Source organism: Ursus maritimus, unplaced genomic scaffold (assembly GCF_017311325.1).
Source record: "Ursus maritimus isolate PB19 unplaced genomic scaffold, ASM1731132v1 scaffold_2, whole genome shotgun sequence".
NCBI lineage: Eukaryota > Metazoa > Chordata > Mammalia > Carnivora > Ursidae > Ursus > Ursus maritimus.
The window spans coordinates 38,502,236-38,513,512 of record NW_024424452.1 but is presented as its reverse complement, the minus strand read 5'-3'; the positions used below and the strand labels follow the sequence as shown (position 1 = coordinate 38,513,512).

The 11,277-nt window shown below is 61.1% G+C and overlaps 2 protein-coding genes across 8 annotated transcripts in view; one reads left to right on the top strand and one right to left on the bottom strand.

Annotated features, from left to right (window-relative positions):
* Positions 1-1,779, top strand: part of HAGHL (hydroxyacylglutathione hydrolase like) — a 4,501-nt gene extending 2,722 nt beyond the window's left edge. For 3 of the 4 annotated variants that reach the window (XM_040635605.1, XM_040635606.1, XM_040635603.1), the window contains one exon: positions 1,350-1,779. In XM_040635605.1, coding sequence (XP_040491539.1) covers positions 1,350-1,518 — 169 coding nt within the window. In that variant the 3' untranslated portion in view covers positions 1,519-1,779. Of the gene's footprint in view, positions 1-1,013; positions 1,094-1,349 lie in introns of all 4 variants that reach the window. The other variant, XM_040635604.1, reaches the window with a different exon arrangement.
* A 36-nt stretch (positions 1,780-1,815) lies between these two features.
* CIAO3 (cytosolic iron-sulfur assembly component 3) overlaps positions 1,816-11,277 on the bottom strand; it is an 11,418-nt gene continuing 1,956 nt past the window's right edge. The window contains exons 2-11 of one of the 4 annotated variants that reach the window (XM_040635599.1): positions 8,229-8,324; positions 6,609-6,752; positions 6,194-6,326; positions 5,587-5,721; positions 5,184-5,302; positions 4,855-4,984; positions 4,175-4,247; positions 3,574-3,711; positions 2,956-3,323; positions 1,816-2,750 (exon numbers count right to left, since the gene is read on the bottom strand). In XM_040635599.1, the coding sequence (XP_040491533.1) occupies positions 2,512-2,750; positions 2,956-3,323; positions 3,574-3,711; positions 4,175-4,247; positions 4,855-4,984; positions 5,184-5,302; positions 5,587-5,721; positions 6,194-6,326; positions 6,609-6,752; positions 8,229-8,324 (1,575 nt within the window). In that variant the 3' untranslated portion in view covers positions 1,816-2,511. Of the gene's footprint in view, positions 2,751-2,955; positions 3,324-3,573; positions 3,712-4,174; positions 4,248-4,854; positions 4,985-5,183; positions 5,303-5,586; positions 5,722-6,193; positions 6,327-6,608; positions 6,753-8,228; positions 8,325-11,277 lie in introns of those variants that run through there. The other 3 variants (XM_040635601.1, XM_040635600.1, XM_040635602.1) reach the window with 3 other exon arrangements.

Here is an 11,277-nt window from a genome sequence, read left to right as displayed (position 1 = left end):
TTCGCCCTGGGCCCTCCCGCCTCACCAGCCGCCCGCCCCTCTGCCGCAGTTTGGGGCCATCCACGTGCGCTGTCTCCTGACGCCGGGCCACACCTCCGGCCACATGAGCTACTTCCTGTGGGAAGAGGAGTGTCCGGATCCGCCCGCGGTGTTCTCGGGTACTGGCTGCCCCGCCCGACCAGCCCCGCCTCCCTCTGACCCTGCCCCACCTTCTCTGACCGCCGGTCCTCCCCAGGGGATGCGCTGTCGGTGGCTGGTTGTGGCTTGCGCCTGGAGAGCACAGCTCAGCAGATGTATGAGAGCCTGACGGAGACCTTGGGCAGCCTGCCCCCGGAGACGGTGAGCGGCCATCCCTTCCCCTCCGGCAGGGTCCAGCTGCCCTCCACGACCTGCACGCCCTGTCTCTGACTTGTGCCACGGGGGTGCGGAATGAACACTCATCAGCCGAGAAGCCAAGGCAGACCAGGCATGGGGTGCTGGGGTCCAGAGAGAGGCCAGGCTAGCCTGGGTGAGTGCCTCCCCGCATCTCTGCCTGTGGCAGCACTGTGCATCCACTGAATGCCTCCTCTCTCCAGAAGGTGTTCTGTGGCCACGAACACACGCTGGGCAACCTTGAGTTTGCACAGAAAGTGGAGCCCAGCAATGACCACGTGAGAGCCAAGCTGTCATGGGCCAAGGTGCGGCCACTCCTCCCTCTCTCCTCCTAGAGGTTTCGAGGGTGGATGAAGGTTGGAACAGGGGCACTGCAGGGGGGAGTCAGACATAACCGGACCTGGCTTAGCCCCGGCTCCACCACTGATAGGCTCCTTCTGGGGAGGAGAGGGGTGGGTGGCTTTGGATAGGGGCCCAGGTAGCTGGTAGGATTGGCTCAGGGGTGGCTGCCCTCAAGGGCTAGATGGGGCGAGGCAGCCCTTCTTCTGCTCCTGCCCCCTAGGAAGGGGCAGGGCTGAGTGGAGCCAAGTTGTCTGGGGCTGTCAAGACAAGGCTGTGACAAGGGCCTCTGGTCATTCCAGAAGAGGGATGAGGACGACATGCCCACAGTGCCTTCCACCCTGTGCGAAGAGCTCCTCTACAACCCCTTCCTAAGGGTGGCGTGAGTACTGGTTGGCATTCCAGGCCTTCTTGTGGGGGCCCCGTGCCCACCCCAGGGGCTGCACCCCAGAGCAGGATGCCTTGTGGCTGATCTGCTGTGTTTTGGTCCTCCTTGGCTGTCATCTGGGCACTGCAGGAAGTGCCAGGGGACTGGTAACTGGGCTGGCACCAGGGAGTGGCTGCTCTTTAGGTGTCCTCTGCCAGCACCCCCTGGCCTTTCCCCAGCATACTCCCCACGGCATTCCCTCTCCCCACAGAGAAGAGCCTGTGCGCAAGTTCACGGGGAAGGCGGCCCCAGCTGAGGTCCTGGAGGCACTCTGCAAGGAGCGGGCGAGCTTCCAGCGGGCGGCTGAGCCGCTGCAGCCGCAGGCCCGGGCTCTCCTGGCACTGCAGTGGGGGCTCCTGGGAACACCTCGACAGAAGTGAGCCCCAAGTGGACCCGCTGTGGGGCCAGGCAGCACATCTCTCCTTCAACCCTCGGCCAATTGAGCCCACAGGAGGATTGCCTCTGGAACCTTCCATGGCCCTGCCCAGCTGGCTGTCCAGCCTTGGAGGGTGGGCACCCTGGCACTGGACATGCGAGGCTCCTCTCTGAGGTGCACGTGAGCCCCGAGGCCTGGGTGTTTGGGAAGCAGTGTGCTGGGGTGCACAGGGCTTTGGAACTTTGAATAAAGCTGTGAAAGGGTGCTTTCTTGATGCTGGTGGATACTCTTGGACTTTGAACCATTTTCAGAGAGATTCCTTTATTAAATCGGGAGCTCTGTGACAATAGCCTTGGTGGGCTCACCCCGATCTGCCCTCTCCCCCACCCCCATAAGTGGGGACCTAGCTGTGGAGATGGACTTAGTGCCTGATCTCACAGGGTCTAACAGAGCCTGCTTCCCGCCTGGAACTCTGCCCAGAAGTGCACGTTGTCAAGTCCCGAGGCCATGCCGTCCTCAATGCCCAGTTCCAGGTGGAGCAGGTACGCCAACCCCAGCATGGGGTGCTGTGGGCTGGGTGCTTCTCTCCGGCCAGCGTTCCCTGCCGTCCAGGGCAGGAGGGTTCCCCAGCAGCCTGGCAGACCCAGCTTCAGGGGTGACTTCAGGAATGGGGATGAGGAGTCCCACTTTCACTCTCCCTTAAGCTGCCCACGGGACTGGGCCTCACCTAGGTCTCCAGGCAGGATCAGCAAGGACACTGCTCGCAGACCTGGGCCCATGAGGAGGCGCTAGGACCTTGTGGAACCCCTGGCCTCCTGCCGTGGGGAGTCTGGGTGAGGGCAGGCTGTGGGTCCTGAGCGCCATTTGTGTGTGGGTCCCCACACATCCCTGCAGCTCAGTCAGTGTTTTGGGGGTGACCCCTGGGGTCTCAGGACATGAGCTTCATGGGAGTGCCTGGACTGGCTGGCCGGGCCCGGCAGCCCTGTGAGGAGGCCTCCTACCACCTGATGCTGAGGCTGGAGCTGGCCTTCTCCACCGCATGGTAGCTCGTGTGCAGCAGGCGGCCAGCCCGCTCTGAGCCCTCACCCTGCAGCCAGCACTCATACAGTTCCTGGACGCCAGGCGCGTCCTCTGGCGTCTCCGTCCTCACCATGCCATACAGTATTTCCACGTGCTGGAGCAGCTCCTTGCTGGGCGTGTCGGAGGCCTTGAGCTGGCCTCCGCCGTTCAAGCAGCCTGTAGCAGAGCGGGGCCCGCACGAACGCGGTCATGAGGGGGCACCTGCACACGGGGCACAGCACACCCCTTCCCACACCGGCTCTCCTGAGCCTCCTGACCACCCAGGTCAGGCAGAGGACAGGGCTCCACTTCCACCCCTCCTGCCCTGGCGGGACCCTGCCCGCAGCCCTGGTGCTGGAACAGGCCCCCGTGGCACAGCTACCTGCGGGGCAGGCCATGACCTCCACGTAATGGTACGGGCAGCGCCCTCGCTTGAGCTTCTGTACCAGGTTCTGGATGTTGCGGAAGCCGTAGGCTGCGGCGAAGTGCAGCAGGATGCGGCCCTCCTTCTCCAGGGTCACCTCCTGGAAGTCCTTGTTCCTGAGGGGAGCACAGGCTGGGCTCCCTCCTGCTCCCCACCCCTGCAGGCACAGGTGCCACCCTGATCGGCTCCTCCACGGAGAATGGCGATGGAAGGGGAGGGCAGAAAGCTCACTCCTGCTCCGTGTCCCGATCTTTAGAATGGGCACCCCCTCCCTCCTGAGGATGGCCACAAGGCGTGGTGAGGTCAGACAGCCCCAGGCCCTCCATCTGTGGAAGGAGGCGTTATGTCGGGACAGGCCCTGCCACCATGGCCTCTGGGGGCTCTCAACCACTGTGATGGGGAGGCAGAGCCCTGGAGAGTTGTGGCCGGAGAGGAGGGTTCAGGTCCTACCTGGTGCCCTGGGTCTTCGCCAAACCCAGCCTGCTGTCCTCCAAGCCCACCTCAGCGAGGAGACCCAGGGCCAAGGCTGCCCCAACTGGGCTGCCCTGTTCCCAAGCTCCAGCCCTTCTCACTGACCTCAGGGGTCTGTAGGTGACCTCATCCACGTGGATTCCAAAGAGCTCCCGCGCTGCATGCTGGAACACGTGCTCCAGGTAGCCCCCGGAACCCCCGCCCCGATGGCTGGTGGGCTCTTGGGCAGACACACTGTTGCACCTGGGGAGCAGGGCACGACGTCAGGTGGCAGCAAGGCCTGCTGTCCACGGAGATTTCAGGTAACTTCTGTCTCAAGTTTGAAGGAGTTGCTTTCTAAATGGGAAAGGAGTCCAAAACCTGGTGGCTTTGTCTGGGTGTCAGGAAGTAGCTCAGGTGGGAGAAAGACTGTCGCTCTGTTGAGAAACCTGTTTTGGGGACCTCAGACCTGTGTCAAGTTGGGGTCAGCTCTGATGACCATCAGTTAGCTGTCCCCTGGCCGTCTCATGAACTTGACCACCTCTGTGGATACCGAGACAGACCACAGGGCAAACATGGGACCAACTAGAAGGAAGCCGCGGTGGGGAAGAGGAAGGGAGGGGACACTGCCTACCCCATGAGCTCACGCGTCAGGACACCTGCAGCCCCCAAAGCCACAGCAGGGGCACCCTGACGCTGGCCTCCACCACACTAGCAGGTGACTTACAGACTGTCCAGGGGGGCTGGCTCCAGTTCCGAGAGGGAGACTCCTTCTTCCTCCAGCAACTTGAAGACTTCTCCTACAAGAAGACCCCAGCACAGATGTCTTCAGCTGGGATCTCAATAAAAACGTCGAGGAAACCTACATCACCTGTGTCCCCAGCAGATGGACACCCAGACGCCCACCTCCTGGCTCGTGGGTGCAGGACGAACCCGGCCACAGAAGCGAGGAAGGACCCACTTCTGAAGCCCCTCAGAAGAGCCAGCCTGCTCCCCAGACCTGCCGCCCGTCCCCCAGGTGTGCCTGCAGCGGTGTGCTCACGGCTCCCCATAAGGTGGACAGCGGCACATGTTCTGCAGGGAGGCCTCCCCCCTACTGTCCGGGCTCCTGTATTTTAAGCACTTGGGAGACCCTGTGAGGCTGCTCAACTCAGAAATGGGGCGACCCACATGAGTGAGAGCAGCTGACAAGACTCTCCGCCCACCTCCCCATGCGGACTGTTTTAGAGCAAACGCCCAGGTAGGGCCACAGGTCCCCGACACAAAGGAACAGCTGTGATGTAGGACCTGGCTCTACGCGGAGGGCCGGGGGTGCCCCATGCACAGGGGATGGCAGCTCCAGCCAGAGCTGATGGGAGGACCCAGGCAACGCCACCCCTGCCCTGCCTCAGGGCGGTGGGACCCAACCTGTGGTGACCACGCAATCCACGTCACGAGTCTGGTGCTCCTGGTTGAAGAAGTCTGGTCTGGAAGCTTCCAGCTTTTTGTCATAGCAGGGCATCACTGTCACATGGTAGATCCTGTCGGGGGTCAAATGCTGCCGAGAAATGTGGAAATGTGGAGTCGCTGCCTGACCCAACAATAAAAGGGCCCATCGGGTAAGGTGGGGGTGATGTAGCCAGCCAGCGGCCAGGATGGGACCGAGATATTTGTATGGCTCTGTGGACATTGTAGGTCTTGGCTTATCTTTCAGGATAATGGCACTGAACTGTTCACAGCTGGAACATTCCCATTACCTGCTGCTGGGCAAAGAAGTCCTTGACCAGGGAGCCCATGACCTGCTGCGGGGACCGGGCGGTACTGAGGTAAGGGATGAGGAAGCTCCCATGTGTCTTCTCAGCATAGCAGATCCAGCCTGAGGCCAACACAGGGACAAAGGGAGCATCTCACCAGCTGGGCAGTGAGTGACGGGACGTTCTGGGCTGGACCAGCTTGTACAAGGAGTTACAGTCCCGTTACAAAACGTCCCTGCTCTGCTGTCGCTGTCCTGTGCTGCTAGCATCCGTGAGATCACTGTCTTGGGGAGCTAAGGGACTCTCAGGGCAGCTCCTTCTGCCAAGGAGGCCATCTTGCCAGAAGCCTGCACTGCCTCCCACCCCCCAGTGCTCCCGCTCCCTGCGTCCAGCAGCACGGACACACCTGGGCAGGCGGACGTGAGCACAGGCAAGGCCTGCGTGGAGTTGGCCTGTCCCCGGAACCGCTGCACAAATTCTCGCTGGCTCTCAAGGAGGCTGAAGTTCCTCGAGAAGGCAGTATCAAACACATAGTGCACCCCTGGAAAGCAAGCACCCACCTCACCCCCATGAAGGGCGGCTGGGTCAGGAGGCACTACCAACCTCGCCCCAGGGAGCTGTTCCCACCGTGGCTGTCCACGACCAGCCACGCACCTGGTGGCGCCCAGCCCACGACCTCCCAGCCCAGCTCCTGGCTCTCCTGGCTCACAGAGGTCGACCAAAGTCGATCCGAGCTGGAGCCTGCCAGGGACCTGGGAAATGGGCCTCGATGACGATCATTTAAAAACAACGTGAGGAGCGGGCGAGTTACAGACCAGGAGAGCACAGAGAGGATTCAGAAGGCTTGCTCTTAAAAGTCACAGTTCTTGCGTGTCAAATCAAAACTTCAGGCTGCTGTCAAATCGGAACGGTTCTGGCGTGTTTGAATTCAGGGACTCGGAGGCCTGAGGCGCCCCCTCACGCCCCCCCGCCCCACGCTGCGCTACAGTGCTCACACGATGTTTGGTGCCTACCGATTTTCTTGAAGAATGCAGTCAGCTTCTTGGCAGTGTCTGTAGGGGTCAGCTGAAACCTTGCGGCCAGTGACGCTCTGGATTGGGGTGAGACAGAGACCACAACCAGCCTCTGCTGACCGGGGGCCGCCGTCTGCAAAGCAAGGGACCGTGCTCACTCAGCGTGTTTCACACATAAGCCCCGTGGTCCGTGCTGGTGAGTGCATGCCCTACCTCTCTTGGGGCACGTCATTTCTGTGTACGTGTAGGGCCCAACACTTCACTGTGAAGTATGACAACTACTTCACTGACATCCCACCGATGCCACTTTAAAAACGCGGGGGTCACCTGGAGATCAGCGGCTCTTGACAGAAGAGCAAAGGATACTGGGGTTGACGTTAGGTTAAAAAAGTTTCCAAGACCGCCCACCACTTACCTTATTGGCATCTAGAACTTTCCGCAGCTCCTCGTGGCTTTGCTGAGTGATGAGCACGGTCTCTGCTGAGGTGACACAGCCGCTGCATGCCAGGCAGTCATCCAGTGAGATCTTGGCCTTCTCCAGCTTCTGAGTTCCTCCATCCTGGAAGCACAGCACCCGGCATTCAACAGGGCCCTCTGCACAGGGACATGAGCTCTTGGGATAATGGAACCTACAAGAAACCTTTTTTCTCTGGCTTGCAACACCGACAACCAACACGGTAGCTGGCTGGCTTTGAATGCCACTGAATTTCTAAAAATCAAGTATTTGTCACAGAAGTACGTACATTCTACACATATTCTAGCTCCATCACATTCTAACTTTGGCACAAGCTCAGTTGGCACATCAGAGTTGTATTAACGAGGACTGTAGACCGTCAGGGGTGGAGGGTGGGCGTGAAATCTGCAGAGAGGTGGGTGACTTGCACAGGTTCCTAGTCTGCACTTGTGGGGCTGTGAAGACAGGAAAATGTCAAAGGCCAGGCTCCGACGGGAGGATGAGAAAGGCAAGGCTGAGAGGAAGGGGGAGAGGGCAGAGTGAGGCGGCGCTCTGCCCAGGGAGCACCAGCCCCAGAGAGGGGAACACACACGCGGGCAGCAACAGCCAGATGGCCAAACAGACGCAGAACTTGGTGTCAAACACGGGTCTCCAGGCTGATGTTCTGCAACTTTCCCTAGATGCAAGCAATGCCAGCTGAGCCCCTTTATTCCCTCTGTAAACTGAGGAAGGGTCTGAGCCAGGGCAAGCCGCAGGGGCCCAGAAGGTGACCAGAGAGCTGAGGAGACCGGGACTCCCTCCCAGCCCAGCTCCTCAGGACTGCGCTTCACACCAAAGCCGCAATTTGAGCTCAGTGCCTGTTTTTAGAGTTACATGGGCCTAAAAGCCCAGGCTTTGATTTTGTGCCAAGAGACCATCAGGCTTCCCAGCTTCCCTCCAGATCAACTGCTGCTGCTCGGATGGCAGGGCCCCCTGGCGCCCCCACTTCTCCCGGACCCCTTCACTTGTGGGACTCCCCCAGCCCTGAGGTGGCATTTCCCTGTGCTGTGATGCGGGATCATACCCCTGGCCTGAGCAAACGGCCGACTCTCTCCCTGTGAATGCCTGATCCCGTGGTCCAGCCCTACCATGTGCCACCCTGAGGCTCCTCCCCTGCTTGGGAGGAGTTCCTGGGCCAGCGTGCCTGTGCCTGTGGTCCATGGGATGGCACAGATGTTCCTGAGGGTCCAAACAGCAGACACGCCTCAGACGAGGATCTTGTTATTGCGTAATTAGACAAGAAGCAGGTGTCCGCTAAGAACAAGCTGTCTGAACTGGAAAATCCCACACAATTAGAACTCACAGAGAGAGAGGGAAAGGGAAGACAGGAACCACCATCACTGCAAAAAGAGCCCCCTCTGCAGAACAAGTCAAGCTCCATGTTCAGCCTCTGTGCCCCTCCACCCCAGTGCCAGCCCCATCCCTGCCCTCCTGGCCTTGACAACAGTGAATCTGACCACTGTGAAAGGTCTCATGATCACCGTACTCGTGACTGGAAAGAGCAGCAAAAACATGTTTTTGGTCATCTGGGCTGGAACTTACCTGGCTGACCTGGAAGTAACTCCCATCATCTTCAATATGGATCTTGGCCACACCACTTCCGGGCTTCTTATCCACCCTCATGGGCTTGATGCAGTCCTAGATCAGGAAGAGACCCCAAATGGGGGCCTGAGTGCGAGGAGGTTCCCCAAGAAGAGGGGCGACCTGATGGTCACGCCACCACGCCTGACTCCTCGTCCGGCCACAGAAGGAGTCTTAGCAGGATGGCTGCTGACCCTGCTTGCACACGGGACACACATTCTACACCCCGCCGACACTAGCGATCACTCTGCAGCTCACAGTCAGATGAAGGCCGGTGTTACTGGCCACACGCTAACCCCCTGCTGCCTGCCGGCTCTGACCTTTATTCTTGTGCTCAGCAGGTGGACTGGCCACTGAGAGGACACCGGGGAACCACCATTTCTGCACCTCTGCAGGAACGCTTTGCTTGGCGGTCACCGCCCTGCCCGGTGCCCAGTGAAAGGATTCATTTTTCTCCCCAACTCCCCAAGTTCTTGGGGTCTCACTGTCACTACAAGAACCTCTTTGGCCATTGCCTTCCCAGAGATGATCCGGCCCGAAAGCCCTGCCCACGATGCAGTGACTGGCCCCTCGCCGTCCCCTCCTCCCGGCACTCCTGAGCCGTGGCCCTCCCAGCCCTGGTGCGCTTGATAGGCAGGTACACTGGATAAGACGACACCCACTTTCAAGTGTAGCTGTCCTGCCTGCCTTAGGGGCAAGCTCTGTCCACGACGACCAACACCCCGCCGGGTACTGGGCAGTCACGGCAGGTGACTCCAGGGGACCAAGCCCCCGCCTTCCAGACCGGTGGGAACCGTCCCGGCCGTCTACAGGCCGGGAAGCCCGGACGAGTCGGCCCAGCCGCGGCCCCGAGCGCGCACTGCCCAGCGGGCTGCTCAGGCGAAGCCCCTGCCCCGGCTCGCCCTGCTCCCGCTCAGGGAACCCCGGTGACGGGGCACTAACGACGCCCCTCACCTGCTCCCACCACACCCGCGGACTCGGTCGCCTCGCTCTGGATGCCTTGCGGCGCAAGTAACCCCGGCTCGGGGCATCGCCGTCCTGGCCTCGGTTCCCCATCGGCGAGGAAGCTGGCCAGGCGCCGGGAGCCCGGGGGCTGCGCGGGTGTCCTGAGTTCATCCGTTTTCAGGGGAGAAACTGAGGAGCAGGGGCCCCGCCCCAGACACGACCGCCGCCCGCATGAACTGGCCCACCTGAGACGGCCCGATGAAGTCATCCAGGTCTGTCAGCTGCAGCGCCGCTGAAGGGCGACGCCATGGCTGCTGCCGTCGCCGCTGGGCTCAGGGGCGCAGAAGTCGCAACGGCAAACGGCAGCGCTTCTTTCCGCCACGCTGCCGGAAAGCGCCCCGCGCGTGCACATGCGCATCTGTCCCCTCACCGCCGGACGCCTGGAGGGCGTGCGCCTACTGGCGGACCAGCCCCGCGGGGACCTGTGGCCTTCCAGCGGAGCGGCAAGTGGACAAGAGTGACGTGTCGCCCGCCCGGGGCTCACCTGCCGGCCAGGTATGGCGGCCCTGCAGTCCTCGACCTGGGAGTTTGCAGAGGCAGCGGGCTTGCTTTACTTGGTCCCACGGGCCCTCAAGACCCCAGAAGAGGGCGCCCGGCACTCAAGGGCACCCAAACTGTGCTGCGGTGAGTGACAGGGACAGTAGCGGCTCGGCGCCGAGCCGTGCTGGGGTTCAGGGGCGCTCGCGGCACTTTCTGTCCCGGCCTCCGACCGCCCTCTCTGTTACTTGCGCCGAGAGGGCCAGCTTGGGCAAACTCCATTTCCCTAGAGATGTTAGACTGCGCAGCGCAGTGCTGCCGTCAGACTGTAGTCTCACCCCTGCGCATCGCGTCAGAGTCAGGCTGAAATCTAATGACCACTTTTACTGGGGCTTAACAGGAGAACTCCGGTAGTTGCGTGTGGCACGTCCTCCGAACCCCGCATGGGCCCAGCCCTGGCGGCAGCAGAGCTCAGCCCCAGGACATGGGGGTAACCTCGCGTCTCAGGGCCCAGAGGCTGCGCTCCCACTTTTCTTGGAGCTCCTCCGCCCCGGTGTGGGCGTGTGTGGTGACTCCCACACCTGCTGCCCCGGGTTTCTTGGAGGTCAGAGAGCCCACCTGCTGGGGCAGCCTGGGGCGGGGCTGCAGCTGTTCCTCTTGGCTGCCAGGACAGGCCTTTCCTGTTCCGCAGCTGGCCTGGGGGGATGGGGGCAGCGGGGGGACAGGGAACGGACACCTTCCCCCACAGCTCTACCGGTGGGCTTCCAGGCCCTACCCATCCCCTGTCCTAGCAACACCTGAACAAGGTCTGAGATATGATGCGAAATCTGAACAATCCCAAGTGATTCTTAGAAGTGAGTGAGCCCGAAAATACCTTAGCTTCACTGAAATGCCCCAGAGAAGGTTTACGGAAAAATGTGTGAGGTAACAGGTGCCCATAAGCTGGGGGCAGGATGAGATCAGTTAGGAGTGGGAGTGATGGAGGCGATTTACAGTGAGGGTCTCTGGCGGAGGCTGGGGGGTGCAGGGAGGGCCCTCCCAGCGGCCTGGAATGGGGAGTGCGCTACGTAGATGTCCAGAGCCCGTGTCTGTGCAGGGCGGAGCTTTGATCCTCTGTCCCGCCGAACCCGTCTATGGCGCAAACCGAGGGAGCAAAGAAGGTGGATTCGGGACCAAAGGTCGGATCAGCCCAAGTGCCCATCAGCAGATGAGTGGAGAAGCGTATTGTGGCTGCGTCCCTGCCACGAATTAAGTGCTCAGCTGTAAAGCGGGATGAGCCACTGAAGCCTGCTACGTGTGGATGACCCGAGGACAGGATGCTCGGTGAGAGGACCCACACAGAGCGTCCCGCATTGCAGGCTTCGTTTCTGGACGAGTGCAGAGTGCAAACTCCGCGGAGGCAGTGAGTAGCTGGGAGGTTGCCAGGGCCTGAGGGAGCGGGTTCGGTGTGTTCGTGTGATGCAAGTGTTGAGGATAAGGTCTGGTTGCACCACACGTGATAGCGCCTTCACGCCACAGACTTCGTGCA